Raw genomic sequence first — 25,375 nt, 5'->3', positions numbered from 1 at the left:
AGGGGAATTGCTGTGTGACTTCCTACATGACCCTCACCTCTCTGAGCCTCCAGCCCTCATGGGACTATAAGATAGATGAGACATGGGGTTTGGCATATATAGTACCTCCTCAGCTGACATGGGAGAATCAGACACCAAAAAAATCATTGCACTGGCAATTCGCCCCTCAAGTCTTATCCCAGCTTTGTAAAATACTCGTCAGAAAACTTGACAGAGTAAATTTACCCACATTTTAACAATGATTCCCTTTAATGGTAGGATTGTGGATGGTTTTTATTTTCTTATAATGTTTTATTATTAACAGATATCTTTGTATCTAGATCTGTGTTTATATTTTATAGCGAAATGTGTAACTTCTATAGTCAGAAAAAAAAAAAAGACTTCCAGGGCTTTTGGGGTGGCATATCCCTTTTCTAACTCCCTACTCCACCATGCTCAGTACAGTTGATCAGGCGGCTGTGCATCTCTCCATATTTATTTTATTTAAAGAGATGGTACATTAAAGTGGATTTTCATTTTCCAACCTCCTGAAGCTGAGTTCAGGGGGTTTTGATTTAGGCCACGGGTTCAGGGGTCTCTCTGGCATCTCCCAAACTCTGGAGTTCAGTAAACATGAATTCAAACCCTGGCCCCACTGTGTGCCAGCTCTGTGGCCACGGGCAAGCCCCACTTCCCTCTCCAAGCCTCAGTCTCCCTGGCTTTACATGGGGAAAACCATAGTCCTTACCTCTGAGGGGTGGATGAGAGGAAAAAGCAATGGGGTGAATCATATGGAAGCACCTCACAATCTACGAAGCACCGCAGAAATGGTTATTTGTTCAAGATGAAGAGTTAATGTTTTTTTAAATTCTCTATTTTGGTGGGCAGACCTTTAACATCTGCAGTACCCCATAATTCTATACTCAAGTCTCGGGGTGGGAGTGGTGGTACAGGGGGTGGGCTGTGTACTGTAGCAGCAGCCTCTAGTTGCCTAGCAACGGGAAACCCATAGGGGTAGATATTCTAATTTGTCAGAATGTTTTACCCACTGAGATGGCTCTGATATCCAGTTACATGAGAAAGAAAAAATCAGCAGTGTGCATAACCCTGTTTATAAGTTGCAGAATCTAATCCCTTCCCAAAAGCTTCTCATGCCATAAGCAAGATTTTAGAGGCCAGGAAAGAGTTGCAAAACTGGTTATTTCACCTCAGGGAGCATGTGATCCCTATGGATTTTCAGCTCTGTCCCACTGAACAGGCTCCAGCTGCCACCTTGGCCTGTGGGTCTGGCTATGAAATGGTGTTTTGGGCTGAGGTGAGGGGGATACTGTTGCTCTCAGTCCATCTGGGCTCCCTTTAAACCACAGTGCTCTCATGCCTTGCCCGGAAATTCAACGGAGACCCACCCTTCAGAGGCAGAGCTGGCTGGCAGCCCCTATTCCCAAACTTGGAACCCCCAGTGGGTGGGATCCTTGTTGACCTCATCTGGGCTGTTGGTTTCCAAACACCAGTGCATAGGCTGGTGAGGTCTACGATGGCCATTTCACTGGTCTCCTGCGCTCTCCTAAATCTATTTATTAAGAGATAGTTTTCAAGCCCTTCCTCTGATCAGGCACTGAGCAAGGTTTGGAGGAAACAATAGTGATCGACATGAGCCCCTCCCTCGAGTTTCCCGTGGGCCAATGTGTGTCTGCAACCAGTGATATAGAAAAGGGGGAAAACCACATTCAGAAAGGACTGCCTTTATTTGGAAATGATGTATGTCGTGATTCAAAGGTATTCAAATATTTAAAAATCCATTTTGAAATGAAGTTATATAAAATGAAAAGTTGCTTTGGTGGGGGTGGGGGGAGATGTCTCGATTTAGCCGATTAAAATGCTTTTATCCCAGTGTAGTTCACTCCATCAATCCGTCCTTCCTTTTCTCCCTCCCTTCCTTCCTTTCTGTAAATTATCAAAGGCTGTGAAACATGAAACACTAGTTCCAAGTTCTCACCTGACAGATGCGATTCCTGAGTCCCAGGGATGGCCCAAAGCTTAGCCACCATCTCGCGCCTCTGACGGTTGTCATCCTCATTTTCTGTGCACCTCAGCTGAGGGCAATATGTGTGCTCCCGCCCAAAGCTCTGAAGACACAGGACAGCCAGGCGAACTATAAACTTGAGTTTGGGATTAGACTGCATCAAGTTTACCCTGGTTCTGCCACTTACATACTGTGTGACCTTGGCCAAGTAAATTTACTTTTCTGAGTCTCGATTTCCTCATCTGTGAGATGAGACTGATAATAAGAGTACCTCCATCGTAGCTACTATTCCTGAGGGAATTCATTGTGCAAGTGCCTGCCTGGCATGTAAGAAATATAACTTGTGCTCTCTTTGTCTTTTTTGTTCTGTTCTTTTCTTCTCTTTTCTTTTCTTTTCTTTTCTTTTCTGTTCTGTTCTGTTCTGTTCTTTCTCCTCCTCCTCCTCCTCCTCTTCCTCCATTATTAATTAGCTTTTTAAATGCTCCAGATTGTTCCACCTTTACCATTTTGCTGAACGACCCTTCTCCTTGGAATGTCCTTGCCCCCACTCCCTCATCTTTACTTTGTGGTAGTGTCCTCATTCTCTGAGGCCCAGTTCACATGCCTCCTCCAGGTAGCCTTCCCTGCTTTGTCTCCCACCTGACAAATGAATCTGCATTTACTACATGTAACTTAGACCCTAAGTTACATCTGGGTGCCCTGATGCTTCTTTGACAGGGCTTTAGTTCTCCTTGGTAAGTGTTATATTGACTCGTGGCCGGCTCTCCACTGGGTCCAGTTCAATAAATGACATCCCTTTCCCCACCCCCCTGGGTTAATAGATGAACTCATAAAGCAGTTCTAGTGTTTGACAAAACAGAGTCTGGACTTTGAGCTGGGACACTTTTCAGAGCTCTGTGGCCTCCCGTGTGAGGAGAATCAAACCTGCCAAACCTAAAACATGTTTGTATGGTCTTCACCACAGCCGAGGGAACCGAGTACAATCATTATCCCCATTGTACAGATGAGGAAATTGAGGCCCAGTAAGATCAAGAGACTTGCCCAAGGCCCCATCACCAGGCAGGGACAGAGCGGGGCTCGAAATCCAGGCCTTCTACACCTGGGGTTCCTGCTCTGAATTTCCTTCTTTCCCTGGGAAGCCCTGTGCCACCCTTGTGCACTGTTAACCCTGACCTCACTCTGGTCCCCATGCAGCTAATGTTATGATCTATAATGTTTCAGTGCAAAAATGGAGACGAAGCAAGGGGTGTGTCCCCTGTGGGAGGTCTGTGACCTCCAAATTTAGGGGAAAATGGCCCTATGCTCTCACAGTGCTTGGCTAACCTCCTTTAATCCCCCTCGGCCATATGCACCTTGGTCTAGGTATGGCTGGGAATCCCTTCTCTTTATAGACAGTGAGTGGATCCCTGATGGTCCCAAAGCCACCTGACAACCATAGGACCCACTCGGGGCCTGGGACCCAGTGCAAGTTCCCTAATTGTGGCTGGAAACCATCCCTCACCTATCAATTTGCTCTAAATGGGAAGCTGGAGAAGGAATAAAATAATGCCTTGGCTCTTTTTCCCCGTGGAGGTAGGATGAGTTAAAACCCACTGACAAGCAGCATCACAACGGTGGAAAGCCTGGGTGGGTGCAGGGCCGCCACAGCCTGGACCCAGCCGTGTTATCCACTTCTTTCATTCCCATCGGCAGCACAGGCTGCAGAACGGGCTTTAAAAATGAGTCCTCCAACGACCTGCCCCTTGGCACCGAGAGTGCCCACGACTTTCCGAGGCCACAGTGTGGCCCCAGCCCGACCGAGTTTGGTCCTGGCGACTCCGGACCTGTGCTTCCTCTTGGGGAGGCGGCAGAAGCAGCCTCCAGCATCCCCGTTGAACATTGGTACCACCAGCTGTGTCAACCTGCCCAGCCCCCTCCCCCTTTCCAGGCCTCAGATTCCCCATCCCTAAAGGAGGTTCCAGCCAGCTCCAAAGCACTCAGTGGAAAACTCAGGCTGGAGAGTGGAGCTGTCTTTTACAAGCATAGTGTGTGTGCACGTACCATTCTCTTTACAAATTGTGTGTTAAAAACCCGGTGATGCTCAGAAGGGGACCTCTGCTGAAAGTCCACTTCTCACTGGCCGGAAGGTCCTGTGCCGGTAGGACCTTCTCAACAGTGTTTGGTAGAATCTAATAATAGTATAAAAAATAATAAGAAAAGCTCTAGTCGCCACAGCCAGGCATGGGCTCAGAGAGGTAAAGCAAGCTACCCAAGGTTGCACAGCTGGTGCGAGGCAGAGCCAGGGCTCAAACCCAGATCTGTCCAGCCTCAGATCCTCCAGGGGACTGGACTGCTGCATCATGGAGCCTTTTCAAGATGTGCTGCTCAAGAAAAGCCCTTGCCCACACTTAGGAACCACTGTATCTTTCCCAGCTGTGCCCCCAGGCCTTACCAACAGATCACTGAAATCTTATTTCTAATGAAAATCTAGGGACCATAGGAGTTCTCAGGACCAACCTTACGATCTTTGAACAAGCGCTTTTTAGTGTAAATGGAGGCTCAGAAGGTAACTTAGGAAGCAGAGTTGAGTCTGGGCTACATGGGTATATGTCTGTCCCCTGAGCAAGTCACTTCCCTTTGAATCTGTTTCTCCACCTGGATAGTGGGATTTTGACCATGGCTAATGTGTTCCCTCCCCCAATGGGAGCAGACTGTTAGAAGCCCCCAAATTTGGTTTTTACGCTTAGAGATGAGGTTTCTGAATGCACGCAGCAAAGGGCCTGTGTGTAGGCAGTCGGTGCCCAATCAGTGTTTAAAAATAAAATAAAAGAGAGCAAAGTGCACTTGGGACCATTTGGGAATCGAGGAACTGGCTGGAGGAGCCTGGCCGACTTCAGCCCTGGCCTCCCATCCCATACCTGTCACCTGGAGCCGGTCTAGGTGTCTGCAGGGATAAAGTAAGCATCCGACACTTTGCGTGCTTAATTTGTGTTTTTATTTGGGAAGCTTGAGGTTTAAAAGTGAGCAGAGGGAATGCTAGACTTAGAATGTGATTTGGGAAAATGAGAGGAGAGGGTGGGGTTTGATTCAGCCTGGATTCCTAAACCAGCAAGCACTCCAAAAGCCAAAAATGCTGTCTGTGGTAATGGTGGCACGCATAGCAACAGCTTGCCTCCAGTCCTCTGGCCTGTTCCTCCTTCTGGGACACCCTCCCCCGGGATAGCTGCTTGACTATCAATCACCCTGACCTCCTTCAGATCTTTGTGCAAGTATCAGAAAAGAAACACTTCCCCTGACCCTGATGCTGAGGCTGACTCTGACGCTGACCCTGCTTAAAATTGCAGCGCCCCCCCTCCACCCCCCACTTCTCAGCCCCTGCTTTGCCTTATTTTTCTCCATGGCACAGATCACCTTGCAGACAGTTTGTAATCGACTCCGCTCTGTGTTTTGCCTGTTTCCCCACTAGAACATCAGCAGTTACAGGGCAAGGACCTACCTGCCTGGTTCACAGTGTCTGCACATAGTAGGTGCTCAAATGAATGAATAAAGGGAGGGAGGGCTTCCTTCGTGCTAGGACGTTTGCACTTACCGTGTGTAATCAATCTGTAACCACCTGGAGAGGTAGGTTCTCTTGTCCCCGTTTCTATGGATGAGAACACTGGAACTTGGTACCTAAGTGATTCAGTACCTGGGGACCTTCTTTATGTTATCCACAACCTGGTCTTCCCTCCGTCCTTCTCTCTTCTTTTCTTCCTCCTTCCCTTTCTTTCTCTCTTCTTTCCCTTGTACCCCTCCCTTTACCCTTTCTTTCCTTCCTCCTTCCTGAAACATTCACTGGACACCTACATTGTTCTGGGCCCCGGTTTGGCCCTGGCGAGAGGGAAGTGAACTTAATATGGTCCCAGCCCTCAGAGGCACTCAGTCTTAGCCTGGGGATAGTTAGAACTCTAGAGGAGCTATAAGAACTGCTCCCCCATGCTCTGGAGAGCTGGGTGTTGGAGGTAGGATAGGAGTTCCCCAGCAGGAGGCGCAGGGCTGGCATTCCAGGGAGAAGGAGGTCACAGCAGCGGGCAACGGCGATGCGTGTCTCAGAACCACACGCAGTGCGTTCTCACTGAAGCAGGGTATGTGCAGGAGGTTTCGCCAGCCGAAAGGTATCCTGGGGGCTGCAAGTGCACAGCCAAGCAGCTCGGACTTTCTCCAGCTGGCACAGACCCCAGGAGAGACCTCAGCCCAGGACCTCCCAGTTTGCGTAGGGTTCTTGCCCCTTGGAGCCTTACAGAGTGTTGCAGTGGTGGGTGGGCTCAGCTGAGGTTTCTGCCCCACCCAGGATTCTCCGTCCTGTCCTGTTTCTTGGTGGTATCTCGCTGCCATAATTGCTCTGGTTTACCCTCCAGAGAACAGTGTTTATAGCTAAGGTCTTATTTTGTGGAAACCAAGGGTAGTCATGGCTGCAAGAATTCTTACTATTCCTATAAATGCTGCCAGTTCCTATAAGGGAGCGTTGACGAGGGTGGTGGCGCTGCAGTAATCTATAACAAGAATTTGGAAAACATCTAATTTCTAAAAGCTTCTTGTATCATGCTGCCTCTTTGGCTGTGTGTCTCCGGCTGGGTTCAGAGCCACAGAGAGCTGATTCTGACTTCCAAACATTGTAATGATCTCAGTCATTCCCCCAAGTGCCTACCATATGCCAGCATAGCACTCAGCACTTTACGTAAATAATTAGCTCATGCAATGATGGCATCAGGGCTGGACGTTGGAGTGGTTCTCTGCTATCACTGAAGCTCAGAAAGGTAGAGTGACTTACCCAAGGCCACATAGCGTCTAAGTTTCAGGGAGCCAGGATTGGAACCTGGGTCTATCTGGCCCCCAGGTGCCTACCAACCTAGCATCTCTCTTCTTGAATCCCTGTGACCCACGTGGTCTGCAACTAACATACCAGCCCCTGGAGGTGAGGCTCCAACCCTCCACTTCCTCACTCCTCTAGGACTTCTCTAGAGGTGCAGAGAGGCATAGGGAGGAGACAAGGTACACGTCGATTTCCTGGGAGTGCTGGTCACCATTGCTACCTTGAACCCTGTCGCCTCTCCCCCGACATAGAACTCCCTTTCCTGCCCTGTCCCTGGCTCCTCCCCAACACCCTTCATCCTCACCCTCCCCAAGATCAGACCCTGGGGACCCTTCCCAAGTTCTCCAGCCAAGTTGGTGGTGACAGCTTTCTCCCTGTTGCCGAAACTGGAAGTTGGGGCTCATCATGACTGCCTCCTTCACACTGCCAGTTATAGCTTCTTACATTTTCTGTCTGTGCATCTGCTTCTTTATCCCTTTGCTGTGCCCTGGGTTATACCTCTGTGATCCATCAGCCTTGTAGAAGAGGGGACCCTACAGGGACTAATACTAGTTGGTCCAAGAAGCTGGCTGCTCTCTGCCTGTCACCAGAAGCCCCGGACAATTTCCTGACTCAGTGTGACAGCCCCAGCGATGACCCCGTTTTATAGAGGGGGAAATCGAGGAAGTGACTCACCTGAGTCACGAAGCTTGTAAGAGGCATGGCCAGGGACCTGAAGGCTGACTAAGCCCTGAGCCCTTCTCAGTGCTGAGCCGAGGAGGTGGGCAGGGGTCCAGGGTAGGCCCAGCAGGACTGAAGGTAGACATTCTTAGGGAGACACTGCCTACTCTATGCTGGGCTGATCCCCCTGCCCCCTGCTCCGAGGCCTCATCTGCCTGCTCCTCACCCGGATGTCAGCCTCCTAGCCTCTTTGTGTCATAGAACACCAAAGCCTGGGAAATAGAACATAGCTCTAAGGCAGCTGAACACCCAGATGGGAGCCAGTCTGCGCCTGTGAGAGGCTCAGCACCTGCTCTCACTGTGGCAGGGAGAACACGAAACGGGGCTGAACAACATTCTGCTCCCCCACCCTGGGCCAGACAGCTACAGTGCTTGCCTGCCCGGGTGGGTTCTGGATCTTCTTCTTTTAAAAGAACTACACGAAACGTGCCCACCATAGAGAAATAAAAGATCATAGATGAGAAGGGAGAAAAGAAAAAAATTACTCAATGTCCCACCCCTAGAAATAGATCTTTTAACATGTCTGTATCCTTTTAAGATTTTTTGCATATATATGCAAAATATCTGTTAACACACATGAATATATAATAATTATATATACATGTGACTATATGATAATTATACACATATATAAATACATGCATATTTTTGCATATAAATGCTATATATATTACACACAATATAATGCTCTATACATGCAAAATATATATGCAATATATAAATATTTTTGCATATGTACAAGTAGATAGATCAGTAAAATAGAATTGTACTACTTGAACTGTTGTACCTAGTTTTCTTTCATTTTCTCTATAATGACTAGCTTTTCATGTCAGCAAAATAGTCCTGCAGCCTTATTTTCAATGGCTACATCATATTCCATTTTTCAGCTTATGCCCACTTTATATAGTCAGGCCCCAACTGATTTTGGACACTTAGTTTGTTTCTAGTCTCTGTGCCTTAAAAGTAATGTGGCAGTAAAGATCATTGGACATTCATCTTCACACACCTGCATGGTTGGAATAACTTTTAGAAATAGGGTAACTGGGCCAGAGAGGCAAAGAGCCTGTGCAATTTTAAGGCCATGGTGCTTATTGCTAAGCAAATTCAAGTCTATCATTGGACTTATTTACATTGCCTTGGAAGCTATGTGTGCAGGTATTAAATCCCTCTGGTGTCAGCTAGACCACAGTGCGAGTACACACACACATACATACACACACACACACGTGCACATGCACACCCATAGGCAAATTGTATGATTATTCTGACCCTCCGCTTCCTTCTGTATAAAATTGAACACCAGGTTTGCAGCCCATTATCCACCATTCTGAAATCCACAAAGCTTGAAGCAAAAACTGCCCTGTACCAATGTGCTGATGTGAGGTTATTAATAGCATTTATTTAGCCCAGATGGTGTGACTATTCATACATGTTGCTGCAGGAATATTAACACATTTGCCTATGGGGCGTTGCCCTACATCAGTGTTTTTTCACTTTTTGGGGTTTTTTTTCTTTCATTATTGTCCCCTAAAGTGCCTTCTTAAACTTTTTTTTCTTCAGTGCCTTTCCATGAACTTTTAATATCATGGCTATATTGTGTATCTGTATATGCACTGTATGCATATCTGTGCTTTATACATTAAAAAATAAGATATTTTTTCCCTCCCTCCCCAGAAGAACCAGTTCTCACTCCCTTAGGGACAGAACCACTCTTGTGGAGAATGCAGGACCTAGACCAGTAGTTCTCAACCAAGGGTGACTTTGTTTGTCATGGCACACTTGGCAATATCTAGAGACATTTCGATTGGCATGACTGTGGGGAGGGTGTTGCTACTGGCATTGGTGGGTATGGACTAGGAAAGCTGCTAAGCATCCTACAGTGCACAGGACAGCCCCCACCACCTGCCATCATTCTGGGGTTGGGAAACCCTGCTCCGGACCCCCTGGGGATGTCTTTCAATATGCATATGCCCCCTGTTGCCTTTCTAAAATCTGAAAAGTTTCGAACTTGAAACACACCTGGCTCCTGGGTTTGGGACTGGAGCTGGTGGTACTGCGGCGCTAGAACCCACTTTACAGATTGGTGGGAGGACTTTTGCATCGCTAGGTACTTGGCCATGCCTGCACACTCCCAAGATGAACCAAAATGCCTGAGTGCCAGGTGCCTCGAGTCCCCAGTGCCTGGAGCCCCACCACCTAGATGTTGCCCCCGCATTAGAAAAGGGTCCCTCGGCAGCTGGACACCCTGCTGCACATTTCAGTGGCCCTTGAGAGTCTTTCACAATCTCTGAGTCTGACTTTCAAGTCCTCCCAAGTGAGTTTCTGGCCCCAAGGATGCCCAAGGCTTCTCGAAAATCTGCATGGGCCTCAGCTCTTTCCAAATGGGTCCACTGTTTTGTTTGTGGGCTTGACTGAGGTGTGGTGTCTGCCTGAACAGATCTCTGGGCTCTGCCCATGCACAGGTCATTAATAGCCAGATGATAAGCTGGCTTCAACTTGTATTGGGGCCTGGCCCCTGTGTCCCGGAGCCCACGACTGAGGCTTCAAGAATGCTCTCACCAATTTGTGACCCACTGAGCCATGTGGTGAACAGGCGGAGACACCACAGAAGGCAGTTCTGCCCCGATCTGGGCGCTGTGAAGAGCTAGCCAAAAAGATACCATCCACGTGGGCGTTTTCCAGAGCCTCTAGCTTACCAAAGGCTTGGTCGTGAGTTAGAACAGGCGGCACCCTGGGCCCTGGGTAGGACCTTTGAACAAAGCCAGAGGCTGGGCTGAGCACCAGAAGGAAACGGAGCCCTTGGCTCTGTCCCAGGTGATGGAATGTCAGCCCGACTGGTTTTTCTCCTCCTCAACAAGGGAGCCGCCATGTCCCTTGAGGGTAGTGAGCTTCCAGGCTGAGCCTCTACCCTTGTTGGGCCCCCACTCCAAAGGGAGAGGTGGCCCATTCACACTTGGTGCTCTGAGCTCTCCTCTCCTGCCCCTGTAGGGCTGCTCCATGGGGGGGGTGGGGGGGATGGGACAGGGGCTGTCCAGCCCACAACGCAGCAGTCTCAATAAAGGTAGTCCTCCACTTTCCCCCACCTCACCTTTTCCCAGGCTGTCCCCTCACCTGTACTGCCTTCTCCTTTCTCCCCGACCTGTCCCAATCTGATCCACTTTTCAAGGCCCAGGCCGTGTCACATGCCCTCCACGAAGCCCTTCGTCACCCGCCCCTCCCCGTCTTAGGCCCAGAAATGCCCTGGGCACCTGGGATTGGCTCCCTGTTAATCAGCAGGCCCGGTATGACCAAGGGGATGGTTTAAAGCAGTTTTCCGCCCCTTACTTTTTGTGAACTTTTGTAATGGCTTTGACATCTTTCCACATCAACACTTAAAATTCTCCTTCATCATTCTTAATGGCAGCGCCATAGTCCCTTGCAGGTATAAACCAGGGTTTACACATCAGGTGCCCTTCGGAAAGGCAACGGTGTGTTTACTGTCATCAGAAACAATGCTGTGTGAACATCTTTGGGTGTGCGAGTTTGTGTGTGCAGGTATTGTGTGTGTGTGTGTGTAGCTATATGTGCTTTTTGTGTATCATCTCAATGTGTTTTGTGTGTATGAGTATTTGTGTGTGTGTGTATTTGTGTATGTACGTATGTGTGTACTGTGAATATGTGTTTTGTCTATTTGTGTTTATGGGTATGTGTTTTATATATATGTATATATGTATATATATGTGTGTATATGTGTTTTTTGTTTATAGGTATTTTTATGTTTGTGTATATGTGTATATTTGTGTGTATTATGTGTATGTGTTTTGGGTATTTGCATTTATGTGTATTCTGTGTTTTATATATGTATTTGTGTGTATAAATTTGTGTATGTGTGTTTGTAAATGTATTTTTTGTGTAAAGGTATCTGTGTATATACGTATCTGTGTATATTTGTATTGCGTGTAAGCATTTTGTGTATATATGTATTTGCCTATGTTTGCAGATTTTGTGTATGTATTGACGTGTGTGTTTATTTGTATGTGCATGTGTTTGCGTTTTGTGTGCATATGTAATCTGTGTACATATTTACACGTGTGCGTGTTTGCATTCTGCATCTGTGCTCGTGTATGTGTGTCTGCGGGATGAATTCCCAGAAGCGAGGGTGACGGAGCAATGCTGTGGCACCAGAGTGTGCTCGGGGCCGCAGAGCGCGGCGGAGGTGGTGGCTGCGTCCTCCAGGGGGAGGCAGTGGAGGATCCGGGGTCCTAAGGCAGTGGAAAAGACACGCCCAGCTTCACACTTACGTGTCAAGGCTGCAGTTCTGTCTCCTGACAAGTTGAGCCCTTGCCCGAAATAAACATAAGCGATGTTTTGACGTGTGATGTTTCAAAAAAAAAAAGAAGCCAAATTTGGCTTAGACTGTTTTAAGAATCGCTCCGAGAGAAGCCAAGTCAGGCGCGGTGGGAGTGATTCCATGAGGAGGAGACGCTGGGAAACATACAAGGACTACATATTAAGATAGAATTGTACGTTTTAAACATTTTTTAAAAGAAAAATTACCGCAAATGTTACAAAATGCAAAAAGAGGTAGAATAAAAACATGTCTGCCCCTCTCCCCTTCTCCCCCAGCCTCTCAGTTCCCCTCCCAGAGACGAGCGTGGTCACAGTTTTCCTGTGTCCTTCTCTGATAGTTTGTGCATTGTCAAATATTTGCGTATGTATCGTTGCCTCAACACACGCCACCTGTTGCTTCTTGCCTTGCTGTATTCACTTGACAGTGTGTCTTGGAGGCCGTTCCACATCAGTACGTACACATCTGCCTCATTCCCTTTAACAATTCTTTTTAACAGTCAAACCCTATTCCACTCTATGGTTGTTCTATCATTTAGGTTAAATACATTTTTTTAAAAACCCCGAATTCTCTTTTCCTTTGGCTCATCTTAACCTTAGAACTGTCGACCTTTTAGTAATAGGATTTTAGATTTAAAAATTTGTCTGTTTTCACACAAGGATATCTCAGTACTTCTAGAATGTTCTATGTCCCTCCTCTCTCTGCATATGAAGATTCCTGATTATTTTGGGGATAATCCTCCTTCCCTGGATCAATTTCTCCTATTTTGTACCTTAAAAAATAATCACAGTAGCCGGCCAGTCCACTTTCATTGTCAGCATGCTGAAGTGGTATTTTAGAAAAAGGGATTGTTTTAACAGTAACAAAAATTAAAATTTAAGGGCATGTAGCAAAACAGATGGTCCTATGATAGATCAAGAGAATTTGAGTAAATAGAATAATTCAGACATTAGAGAGGGGGATCATAATGGGTTTGTTCATTCATTCATTCACTCATTCATTCATCTATCCATCCATTATTAGTTACTTCCTAACCATGGTAGCTATCTCTTGGCCTTGGGGTTTGAGGGTGAACAGACCCCAGTGCCTGCACCCAGGGAGCTCACAGTTTGGAGCAGACAATCAGACAAGCAGTAAGCCTAGTCCAGCACAATACATTCTGTGATGGGCTGAGCACAGGGTCTGCGCGGTCCCAAAGAGAGACCTAACCCACCTGTGGCTAGAGGCAGTCAGGGGAGCCTTCCTGGAGGAGTTGATGCCTGAGCTGTGTTTTAAAGACACCTCCCAACGAGACCTGGTGCCAGCATTAGCCAGTGGCTGACAGACTGTACCCCGAAGTCTCTCAGAGGAGCATTTCTTGGATGAAACTGCTAACAGGAGTTGGCAGAGTGGGAGCGGGTGGGCGACAGTCCACAGACTTGGAGCCCAACCTCCGGGGTTTGAATTAGCCTCTTTCACTCCTTTGCAAGTCTGTTCAACTCTCTGTGCCTCAGTCTTCTCATCTAGAAAATGGGATAACAGGTGCTACTCAGTGTTGTTGGGAGGACTAAGTGTGGCAACTTGGCGCACAATAAGTGGCACATAAGTCTGTTGTTATCGTTGCTCTTTAACTTCTCAGAACCTCAGCTCCCTCATCTATGAAAACGGGGTATTAATAGTATCTGCTATGGGAATTAAACTAGATGGTCCACATAAGGAAGTTGACGTGGCGCCATGCACACGGTCAGTGCTCCGTAAGTGTTCATGGTTATTACTATTCTTATTGCCTCCTCACTCACCTCTGACATCCAGAGGACAGGCCCCAGAATGTCCTCTGGACTACTGGATTCCAGGGGACCCTGCCTCTGAGGCTGATGGGAGCCTGGGCCTCAACCCAGCTGTCACTTCCATTTATAGCCTCTGAGGCCTTTGAGAGAGCGAGCAAACCCTTTCTCCAGAGCCTTTTCGGACACTCCCGCTTGTCGGACACTCCCAGCCGAAACCGAACACGACTCCTGAGGACCAGCTGCAAACGTGTGTCCCTGTCACTTTGGTTGACGCATTTGTCCCATAGAGACAGCATGTCTCTGCCAGAGCCGCCAGAAGGGCTCAGACCTGGAGGGAGACCAGTCTGCCTGGCAGAGCTGGGGTCCAGTTCATTTTGTGATGTGACCTTGCCCTAGGTGCCCTTTGGAGGGGAGCCGCTGACTAATGTCCAGGTTGAGGGAGACACTTGCAGATCTGGTTAGGCAGCCTTTTTGTTCTCAGCTGAATGGTGTGGCTTTGAGGTCTCATTCGGGCCTGTTAGCACATTGTTAGAGTGTTTGTTAAAATGATGTGTCTTGAGAGCTCAGCAGTAAACATCCTCATCTTCGTCATCATCCTCCTCCTCATCATCAGGGCACCTGGCATCCATTGGACACTTACCACATGCTGGACATGTGCAGCTCTCGCCTCCCCCACGCATCCTCCTCACCCCTGTTTTACCAATGGGAACATTAATGTTTAGTGAGGGCCGGGCACAGTTAGCAAAAGGCCGAGCTGTGGGTCAGGGGATGGAGCCCAGGAACAGGTGTGTTCCTGCGGGCAGAGCCACGGCACCCTCATTTGGAGGCCCAGGTACACATCCTGCTCCACCTCTCCATCACACTCACCCCTGCATTCTCTCTCTCTGTGCCTATCTCTGTGTTTCTCACTAATGGTCATGTTCTCTTGGTTTCTGAATTGCTCCGTCTTTGTTCTTGCTTCTTCACTATGCTTCCATTTGCCTGTCTATCTCTCTGTCTCTCCTTTGGCCTCTCTACCCTCCCTTCTCTACCCCAAGCTTGCCCCCAACCTCAAGATGACCTCAAGACCATCCTGCTCCATCTTCCTGAGCCCATGGGTGACTGCTCTAGCCAGATGACCAGCCTAGACCCTGAGCTATACCCCATCCAAACTACCACACACAGCCAAAACCTGGTTATGCCTGACCACACCGGGCCATACCTGTCCTGTTGTTCTTAGATCCCTTTGAGAGAGGCCAGCGACTGGTGTCCTACCAACTTTCTCTAGGAAGTACCCCCCACCTCCACCACTGAGCTATGACAGGGACAAGGCCTGGCTTGTATTATAGCCTGAGCTGGCACTGAGGGCTGCCCAGAAGTCTGTCAACTGCTCTGACCCCTACTAGCTGCAACCCAAGTCCACAGGCAAGGGACACTATGTGAGTTTTTGCTGGAAGCTTTGGGAGACAGTTCTGAGGGCTCTCTGCCCAGCCCCGTTCCCTGCCCATGTTCATGTCCCACTGGCCTGACTGCCTCCCCTCCCCATCTCCTCTTCTCTCCTTCATTCCCTTTCTCCCTCCCTCCTCCCTTCCTTCTTATTTACCGAGCGCTTACTAAGTGCCAGGTACTGTAATGAAGCACCGAGAATCCAGTGGTGGTAGAACGCAGCTCTCCCCTTTCGGAGGTGATTTATACTAGGAGGGACAGGCGCCCAATGAATCATACAAATGATTTAAAACCACCACGTAAGGTCAGAGCTCTGAGGGAGAGGACTCCGGCCTGGACTCGGAGCAGAGGGCGATGCTCGCCATGGGCTCTGAAGGATGCAGCACTGAGCAGGTGCAGGGGGCATCCTAGGCAGAGCGAGCAGATAAGATGCAGCAGTGAGGAGACTGGGGCGTGGACCACAGAACCCTGCAGGCAATGACAGGACACATAGTGCTTTTCAGATTAGAGGCTGGGTGGTGGGGTGCAGGGTGGATGCAAGATAAGCTGGGGCACTCACCTATCCTTGGCCCGCCCTCCTTCCCTTCTCCCCTTCCTAGGCCTGAGACCCCATCAAGGAATGTGCCCAGGTATGCACGGTGACCAGGCACAGGCCAGGGTGGCTGGGCACCTGAATTCTAGGCCTGACTGGGCATCCCTCCCTCTCCCTGCCCCTTGGTTTTGCCATCCCTGAAATGGCCACTGAGAATACGACAAAGCTCTCTGGTGTCAAGCCGGAGGCAGAAGAACGCAGTGGCTTTGGGGAGCTCAGACCTGGACAACAGGCGAGATCAGACTCAAACCCCAGTTCCACCACTAACTGTGACCTTGGCATGTCTCAGGGCCTCAGTCTCCTCCCCTGTAAGTCCGGTCTGTGATGGTTCCTGCCGCACAGAATCGTCGGGAACACTAAACCACAGAGTGGCTGGCACATCGTCAGCCCTCAGTGTCGGTCTTCGATACCATTGCTGCTGATTATCGCTCAGTCGCTGTGCGGGTCTGACCTGGACACAGGGCGAGAAGGTGCAGCAGGCCCTCTGGGGCACTGAAACAAAGCAAGTGTCACCCGCACCAGCCTGGGCAGGGTGACCGTAGAGCTCCCTGCGCAGCTGGGGGTGTAGAGTTGCAGAAGGGCGCTGGGACTCAGCTCTGGAATTGCTAGGAATTGCTCTGTCAGCTGTGGGCCACCAAGCACTGTCCTGACTCAGGGTTCGTTCTTAGGTGGATGTGTCAGACACCCCAAAATATATGCAGGTGTCATATTTACCCTTTTCCCTGCCCCCTCGCTAGCCTCATTCTCTTTTCTGGTTAAGAAGTTCTCACCTACTCACTGCAAAAAAAGTTATTCTCAGAAACATATTCCTCCAACAAATATTTATTCAACAACTACAATAGGCCAGGCATTGTTTTAAGTGCTGGGGTGCAGCAGTGGATGAAACAGCCAACAGTCTAAAGGCTGTATACATCAGGAGTCAGCAGACTGCCTGTTGGCCAAATCCAGCCAGCCACCTGTTTATAAATAAAGTTTTATTGGAACATAGTCACGTCCACTCACATATCATTTGTGCTGCTTTCCTAGTAACAGTGGCAGGGGGGAGTAGTTAGTTGGACAGAGACCGTATTGCCCACAAAGCCCAAAATATTTACTCTCTGGCCCTTTTTAGAAAATGTTTCCTGGACTCTGATATAGATTAGCCAATAAAGAACCCCTTTCTGATTTGTTCTTAATGCACGATGCAAATAATACGATAGCATCAGAGGTATGATTGAATTAATTTTATTTAATTTTATCATCTGATTATATTGAGATATAAAGTTATAAGTGCGGATAGTAAATAAAATCATCATCAATAATCAAAAGACAGCCTGTTATCTTAGCACAGACAGTGCACTGGTAACAGTTTGCCGTGGAACCGTCCAGAAGTTTTCATTTGCTTTTACTCACATTGACATGTTTGTGTTTACACAACTGGCATCTCGACACACGTACCATTTTGTATCCATTTTTGTTTCTAATGTTCGCTAGTACAAGGCAGACGTCTTTCTGTGACAGTAAGTGTTCTTTCCGGTCATCATTTCCCTGGGCTGTGTTGATTCCATTGCGTGGATAGACTATACCGTATCTCACCAGTTCCCACCTTACTGGACAGTTAGGTCATTTCCAGTATTTTGCAATGATAACCAATCCTGCAGGGAGTGTCCATATTCATAGATCTTGGCAAGCGTGGCTAATGATTTTCTTGAGATAAATTTCTGGAACTAAAATTGCCGAGTCGAGGTTTTGCACGTTTTAAATGTCGGGACATGTTATGACTTGTTGAAACTCAGCCCTTAAAGGCGTCTGTTATCCTGGCCTCCCAACCTGGGTGTTACAGGGCTGTCCATCACAGGTCCCGAGTCGAGGCAGTCCATGTTTGCCTGTAAGGATCCAAAGTTTTCCCCCACCAGTAACGTGGGGCTTGATGAGCTAGTTCAAGCAAGTGGTTTTTAAGCCTGCCAAGTTCTTGAGGCATTTTAGAGCATTTTAATGTGCATTTCCTCATCAGAGCCTCTCGAAGCTTTCTGAGAAAGGTGGGGGCAGGTGGATGCTGGGAGGCAGGAAGCAGTGCTGGGACAAGAGCCCAGAAACCTGAGTCCCAGTCCCCCCAGCACTACCTGTCACTCACTGTGGGAACTAAGAGCCATACGGCAATTCCTGTCTCTGTACCTCACTTTCTCATCTGCAAAGCAAGGACTCCAGGGTCCTTGTAGATCTAAATGATAAGACTGGATGATCCTCTTTGAACAAGTGACAGCTGAACTGTGGGGACTGGGGATGGTTGACTTCCATCAGAGCTGCATGTCAGAAGAGGCCAGTGCATGACGCCAGCGGGGGGCTAATTTGGACACGTGCATTCCCCCAACAGCTCTTTAGCTCCTCGTGTTTTCAGACTACCTTGTAGATACCTACTTGCCTGCAGACAGTGAGGGTTTTTATAGCAGCCCATAAGGCAGAAGTGAATTGGAAACACATCCTACCTTAAGGCTAATAAAAATTCTGACTTTTAGGTTGTTTATAATCCCCTCCACCCCCACCCCGCCTTTTTTTTTTTTTCCCATGGTTGATCTCAAGGCCTCGTAGCCCTGGGAGCCAACCTCAAGCCTTGCTGACTCGAAGCGCTGCCAGGATCTGCTAGAGTGATGACACATGAATAGTTTGCAGTCCACACAAGGTTACCAGGATACTAACTGGAGAAAGTGCTGAACAACTGCTTGCTTTCTCAAGCCTCATTTATAAGACGGATTCTCTTCGATAACCGCAATCCCTGAATTACTCCAAATTTGGGGGTCCGTGGGAACGAGTAGTGACTGAAATGACATTCAACCAAATATTTAATATCTGCTTTCTCTGGACAATGAGTCACAGAGAAGTGAAATAACTTACCCAGGGTCACATGCTACTGTGTCACAGGGCCCGAGTTCAAATGCAGGCGTCATGGTTCCAGAAAAAGGGGGTACTGAAAAAGAAACAGGTCAGTTATAATTGTTATGTCATGGGGAGTTCCACAGCAGAGCTGTCCACTAGAACTTTATGCAACCATGGACATGTTCTGTGTCTGTGCTGTTCAACATGGTAGCCACGTGTGGCTGAGGAAGCCTTGGAAGGTAGCTAGTGCCACTGAGGAACTGAATTCTTAGTGTTTTTGAGTTTTAATCAATTTGAATTAAATCTAAATAGCCATGTGTGGCTAGTGGCTGCCATATTGGACAGCACAGACAGAGAGACTTAAGGGCTAGGGGACAGTCGGGGTGCGGGTAGGGCAGGGGCAGTGTCCTGAGCCAGCCTTGGTTGGGAGAGAATTCCGGGAAGGCTTCCTAGAGGAAGAGCCATCAAAGTTGAGGAGCATTGGAGATCTTGCTTCCCTGCAACTAAAACTAAAATAAGTTTCAGTCTAAATAAACTTATAAAAAGTTAAAAAAAAAAATCCATTCAAGTTGAAATCTGCACCACAGCCGGCGGTGGGGCCGCTCGGCAGGTCTGGGGTAAGGGAGGGTGGGATCAGGAATGAGGGGGACAAAGGCTGGAGCAGCTGGTGGGAGGGCCTAGGGATGGGGTGGGGGAGGGGACGATGAAGGTCCCACAAGCCACCCCTACGGCTTTGCCCTGAGGGACCCAGCAGGCTCAGATTCCAGTTTTGGAAAGTGCAATAGGATGAAAATATTTGGGACGGGGCCAGAATCGAGGAAGGCAGGGAGATGCTGGAGCTGACTGGGGCTGGAATAGTCTTCAGCCATTTAAAGTGATGACCTAGATCAACTGACCCAGAGAAAATTCTGGGGAGGACTATGCTTGACTATTGTCACTGGGTGATGGGTTATTTTATAATGTTATTCCTGTGCTTTTTTATAGTTTCTCAGTGTTTTGCGATGAACACGTATTATTTTGGTAACTAGAACTAAGAAAAGGTTTCTACAGGCAGTAAATTAGGGGCGTTTGGACAATGGCTGTCATTAGGGTCTATGAGTGTGGCTGTTTACCAGACGTGACTAAGGCGTTTATTCTGAATTCCTGTTCTTGCATACAACTCCTCCACAGCATCCCCTTGAACATCACGGGTGCATTAATTAGTCTCCCCAGAAAGTGACAGAAAGAGAGAAGGAAGGAGGTGGGCATTTATCAGGCAAGGCCCTGTGCTGGGAGCTGTCAGACAGGTTCTCTCATTAGCATCCATGCCCTTAGGGTGACCACCATTTCCTCACCAATTCCTGACAACTTCTCTGTGCCCCAGAGAGGGAGGCGAGGGCTCTGGGGTCACACAGCAAAGCTTTGCCCACACACTTGCTCATTCTTGCTGGACCAAATAAGTTTGCTCTGCTAAGGATGATTTCACAGAAACTGTGGAGAGGCGTGCTCCCCATGCCTGGAAAGAATATAAACTGCTGAGGGATGGTCAGCCCACCTCCACTAAGCGCCTACTGGGTGCCAGGCAGTCACCATGTGGGGAACAGAGATGGCGGAGCGTCCTGACCTTGACGAGTGCATCAGCTGGGTTACAGAATCTCGGAGACTGTGTCTGCGTTGTGACCCCGCCTCTGTTCCCCAGTGCCTGGCACATAGTAGGTGCTCAGGAAATATGTATTGTGTCAGTAACTTACATATCAAACTTTTCCTGGCACAAAAACGAGTCTAGAGTAGACAGGAAGAGTTCGGGAGGAAGAGGGATAACCGCGGGTGGTAATGACTCTGGGCGGGAAGGATGGATAGGATGAGGGAACAGCGATGCCAGAGGCTCAGGGTGTGTGCGGCTTGAGTGGGATGCGGTGGGCAGGGCAGGGAGACTGGGATGCAGGCCTCGTTTGGTGCAGGGCTGGGAGACGAGGATGGACGGGAAATTCGGGACTCAGTGAGGGGCGATGGATTTCAGAAGGAGGCCAGTCGGGAGCCTTGGGAGGTTTCTGAGCAGTGGATGGACACCCCGGAGCCATTCCAGCGGAGTGTGCCTCCTGACCACAAACGGAGCAGAAGGAGGGAGATACTCCCTGTTGGTGTTTCTGGAGTAGAGAGCAAGGTTGCTCTCAGCCACTTGCCTCCATCCCCTTTCATACCCCTCATGCACTGGCCCCAAGTTAGCAGAAGATGGTGTCTGGAAACATCCTTCGAAGCTCAGAAGCCAAGGCCATTTGAATGGTTACCATGCCACTGGTCGGTTGCCCGAGGGGTTGGAGTTTGGTTTCACTTGAGTGCTCCGTCTTCTCCCAGATGAACCAGTTGAGAAGCCAGCAGTTCATTCATTCAGTGCAAATCCGTGGGCTCCCCACTGTCAGCCAGGCACTGGGCTCTCCCTGTGGCCAGTCCTGTCAGAACCTGGTTCCTCACCCAGGCCAAGGGCAGAGACTGCTCTCTGAGCAGGGAGTGACAGAACTAAGGGCTCCAGGCCGCATGGAGCACAGGGGTTACTCGTTAAGACTTGGGATCCAAGGCCCCTGCCCGGGTTTGAGTTCCATTTCACTGATTACTGGCTGTTTGATTTGGGACATGTCCCTTTACCTCTCTGAGCCTCAGTGTTCTCATCTGTAAAATGAGGAGTATAACAAATCCCACCTCAAAGTCTTGCTCGGGGACTGCATTTCAGCGAGGTGACATGTAAACAGCGTGGTGGGTGCCAGCACAAGTTAAATGCTCCGCAGATGCTGTGCTGGGTGATGCTGATGCGGGGAAGCGTGGCAGCAGTGGGACCTCGGGGTGGGGTGCACATGAGGGCGTGCCTCAGCCAGACCGATAAGTCCTGGGAGCATTGAAGGTGTGTGTGTGTGTGGGTGGGGAGGGGGCAGTTCAGCCTGGCTGCAGGGCCCTGTGTGCTGGGAAGAGTGGCCTCTTCATCCCAGTTTGCCCGACTTTGGCACTGACAGTCCTACATCCTGTGCTGTCTTAGACAGACTCAGATGGCTGGTCACATTCATGTCCAGCCAAGACACTTGGACCCACCTCTGAGAGCAGTAGGGAGCTGGGGGTGATGTGATATGACCTGTATCAGCTGCAACTAGGTTCTGAGCATTTTTCCCTGATAGTAACTTCTTTTCTGGCTTGTCCTCGTAGGACCAGCTGAAACAATGTTTCTCCAGGCGGCCCCCCGAGGCCAAGGACACCGACACCCTTGTGCAGGAAGCCGACAGCCAGTATGGGACGTGGACGGACCAGCGCCAGAGTGGGGAGAGGTAGGTGGGGGATGTGGGGCTCCTGGCCACAGAGCCGGGCATCTGATGGGCAGGGTCAATGTGGTCCACCAGCCTCCTGATTTCTGTTACTAGAACCTGTTTTGTAATTACAAGAGTAAACAATTCATGTTATAAAAAGGAAATTTAGGAAGTACAAAAAAAGTTTAAAAATAATATATGAAATATCCAGAATAGGCAAATCCACAGAAATAGCAGATCAGTGGTTGTGGAGTGGAGCGGGGGAGGTGTGGATTGGGAAGTGACTGCTTAACAGGTATCGAGTTTCCTTTTAGGGTGATGAAGATGTTCAAGAACCACGTAGTGGTGATGGTTGCACAACACTGTGTGTCACTAATGATAAATCTTATGTGTATTTTACCACAATAAAAAAAAAATTCAAAGAAAATGAAAATCAATTGTAATCTCAACACAGATAAACCTTCACTAATAATTTTTTTTGTCTTTCTAGACTTTTTTCAACATATCTATCTGTGTGAGTGTTGATAAACATTGGAATATGCATATTGCTTTATAAGCTATGTCTGTATTTACTATCACCACTGTTAATGGCTTCTGGGACCCTGAGATGTCATTCTGGCCAGGAGGGAATATTATGACTGTGGCAGAAGCCTGAAAGTTATCGAGTGTAGCCTGGATTCAGGAGGCAGGCAGGTCTTAACCCTAGCTTCACCCTAGCTGGCTGTGGGACCCTGGGTGGCCGTCCTTTCTCTGAGCCTCCAATCTCCCAGCTTTCACAGGGACCCGGGATCTCCCCGGTGGGTGGGCGCCCCCTCCTGTCTCCCAGAGGCACTGCAGCGTCTTCTCCCGGACTGTCCCAGGGGCCGCTGTGATTCCTAGCCCTGGGCAGTGCTGCCATCTGCTGCCTGCTCCGTGGTATCTCTCTCACATTTTTTGTGGATTTGGCTTGATCCTACAAACACACCTAAAAGTTCTGCTTATTTCAAGTAATAAAATCATCCCGGAGCTGACAAAAAGCATGGCTGTGCTTCCAAAGTAAAACATCAGTACACCTAAGTTGAAAGTTTTGCTCAAGCAGATAGCTTAGGGGTCTTTCAGGATAGAGACTCCTATGGGGAGGTGGTGTCTGGTGTGCCTACCCACCCTTTCTCAGGGTTAGGCTTCCCCCGTGCTCTTGACTTTGGTGTCTTTTTTACCAGCAGGGAGAGCCTTTTTAATTTAACGACTCGATTTATTTGCAAATATTCTACTTAATGCGGTTCCCATTATTTAAGAGGTTCTTGAATACATTATCGTGAGAAGAAATTCCGGAAGTAGGAGGATGTAGGAGAGGGTCGAGGACCTGGAATCTGGAGTCAGTTCTCCCCCTTCCGGCAAGCTGCTTAGCAACTCTGTACCTCAGTTTCCTCGTCTTTAGCGAGGTTAACATTTAATTTCAGGAGGTTAATCCTACCTTGTAGAGTTGTGGAGATTATAGGATTATGGGATAATCCTCATAGGATTGTGGAGAGGATTAAATGACAGCTTTTAGCACAGTGCCTGGCACATAGTAAGTGCTCAATAAATCTTCATGAGATGAGCGAATGGATGAATGAATGCATGAATGAAATAATGCACAAGATTCCCCCACCCGCTGCTCTCCCACAGCCACCTGCCGCTGCCAATCATTTGATCTATATTAGTGCTGTCCAGCAGAAATACAATCCAAGCTGCAAATGCAAGACATATATGTAATTTTAATATTCTAGTAGCCACGTCAAGAGAAAAAAAACCCAGACACAATTAATTTTAACGGTATATTTTATTGAACCCAGTAGATCCAAAATACTATCACTTTAACATGTAATCAAAATTAAAAGTTATTAACAAGACATTTTACATTCTTTTTTTTTTTTTTTTTTTTACTCAAAGTGTTGGCAATCCGGTGTGCACTTTGGAACTCACGGAACATCTCAGCTCTCCCTCACCACCTTCCTAGGGCCCAATAGCCGAATGTGACCTGCAGCTCCCGTCTTGCAGAGCACGGAGTTAGAGAGTCTTGAACGAGGCACACAAGAACGACCCCTCCCATTCTTCTGCCCTGTCCAGGTGTCCCAGAGGCACCGTGAATAGCACCTGGCTGTGCCCCAAATGGGTCTGCTACCGGGATGTTCTGTCTCTTGTGTCCTGGCATAGAGAGCATTCCCCCGCACCCTGCTTCCTGCCCCTCCCCCTTTACTCGATACTCAGTTCTCCGAAACGACGTGTATCACTGTGTCTTCCCTCCTTCCTCTTTGCAGCCTGCCCCCTGAGTCCCCGTCCCCAGACAGCAGTGCCACATCGGCTCGGAAACAAGCCTCCAGCAGCCGCTTGTCCTCGCTGTCCTCCCAGACGGAGGCCACCTCAGCTGGGGACCAGCATGACTGCTCCAGAGACCAGCGGAGTACGAGCGTGGACCGCTCCAGCACCGACCTGGGATCCAACGACGGCACGGAAGGGCTGGACACCTGCTCTCCGAAGAGAGGGGATGACTTCTCCTTCATGGATGTAAGTCAGTAACAGGGAGCGTGTGTCGGCATCAGCCACTTCTTAAAGGGACACTATACCATCTCCCGGTGAATTGTGTCCTTCAGGGGTAGAATCCGTGAGCCAGGTACCCTTGTGGTGGGTGCAGAGAGTACAGTCTGAGATGACACGGATGTCTGCATGTGGCTTAGACCTGCCAGACATTAGCTACGTGTCTTGGGGCAAATGTCTTCATTTCTCTGAGCCTTGGCTTCCTTTTCCACTGGTGACCAGCACGGAGGGCTCCACAGTCTCAACTAAAATCACATGTGTTCAAATTAAAACTGATCTGAGCCTGTTAGGTGAACAAGAAGTCTGACCTCGCCTCTGGGGTTTCTGCCAGAGGTTTGCAGTTCCAGGTGTTCAGAGCAGAGTTTGCTCAGATAGATTCTGCTAGGCATTCTCACCAAGGTCTTGCCTACTGGGATATGTCCCTGTTGTCAGGGGATCCAGGTCTCTCTATAAATGGCCAGTAGTGGTTCTAGGAAGAGGAGACCCTTCAGGCATTGGCAGCCCTCCCGTGGGTCCCCAGGGGCAGCCCTTAGAACTCAGCTCTTCCTGGTCCCACACAAAGGCACCCTCCGAGATGCCAGCAGCCCAGATCCTGCTGCTTCCTGCTCTAGCTCCTTCCAGACCAGCACCCGTCCTCTTCCTCCCCTGCCCCACAAGCCCCATGAGCCCCACCTGCAGGGGTCAGGCAGATTTCCCTTCTCAATCCCTGAGACACAGAGGTCTCATCATTCTCCTTCTCTGACAATAGGGCTGCCTTCCTGCCCTTCTGAAGATGCAACATCTAAATGATGCAAAATCTAAAGGGACCCACTCTCCTGGCAGTAAAGCCTCATACTCACAGTCTTAGGGATGGCCGCCCAGATTCCCCGCAGAGAAAGAATAGCATTGCACTGGGAGGGGGCCTTCATCTAGGGCCTCAAAGGGGATTCCCATTCTTAAGTACAGTCAGAGTATCTATTTGGCACCTCTGGACACAAGTTCAGTCTCCACTGGGGCAGCCCGCTGTGTAAACATGGACATGGTGTGGATTGTAA

At 48.9% G+C, this 25,375-nt stretch overlaps 1 protein-coding gene across 3 annotated transcripts in view; it reads left to right on the top strand.

Moving 5' to 3' along the window:
* The window catches only part of KIAA1671 (KIAA1671 ortholog), a 184,199-nt gene that overhangs the window by 145,918 nt on the left and 12,906 nt on the right, over positions 1–25,375 (top strand). For all 3 annotated transcript variants that reach the window (XM_016124212.2, XM_036221540.1, XM_036221539.1), the window contains 2 exons: positions 21,688–21,806; positions 24,065–24,311. In XM_016124212.2, coding sequence (XP_015979698.2) covers positions 21,688–21,806; positions 24,065–24,311 — 366 coding nt within the window. The remainder of the gene's footprint in view (positions 1–21,687; positions 21,807–24,064; positions 24,312–25,375) is intronic.

Source organism: Rousettus aegyptiacus, unplaced genomic scaffold (genome assembly GCF_014176215.1).
Source record: "Rousettus aegyptiacus isolate mRouAeg1 unplaced genomic scaffold, mRouAeg1.p scaffold_m13_p_5, whole genome shotgun sequence".
Lineage (NCBI taxonomy): Eukaryota > Metazoa > Chordata > Mammalia > Chiroptera > Pteropodidae > Rousettus > Rousettus aegyptiacus.
This window is presented reverse-complemented; position numbering and strand designations above follow the sequence as displayed.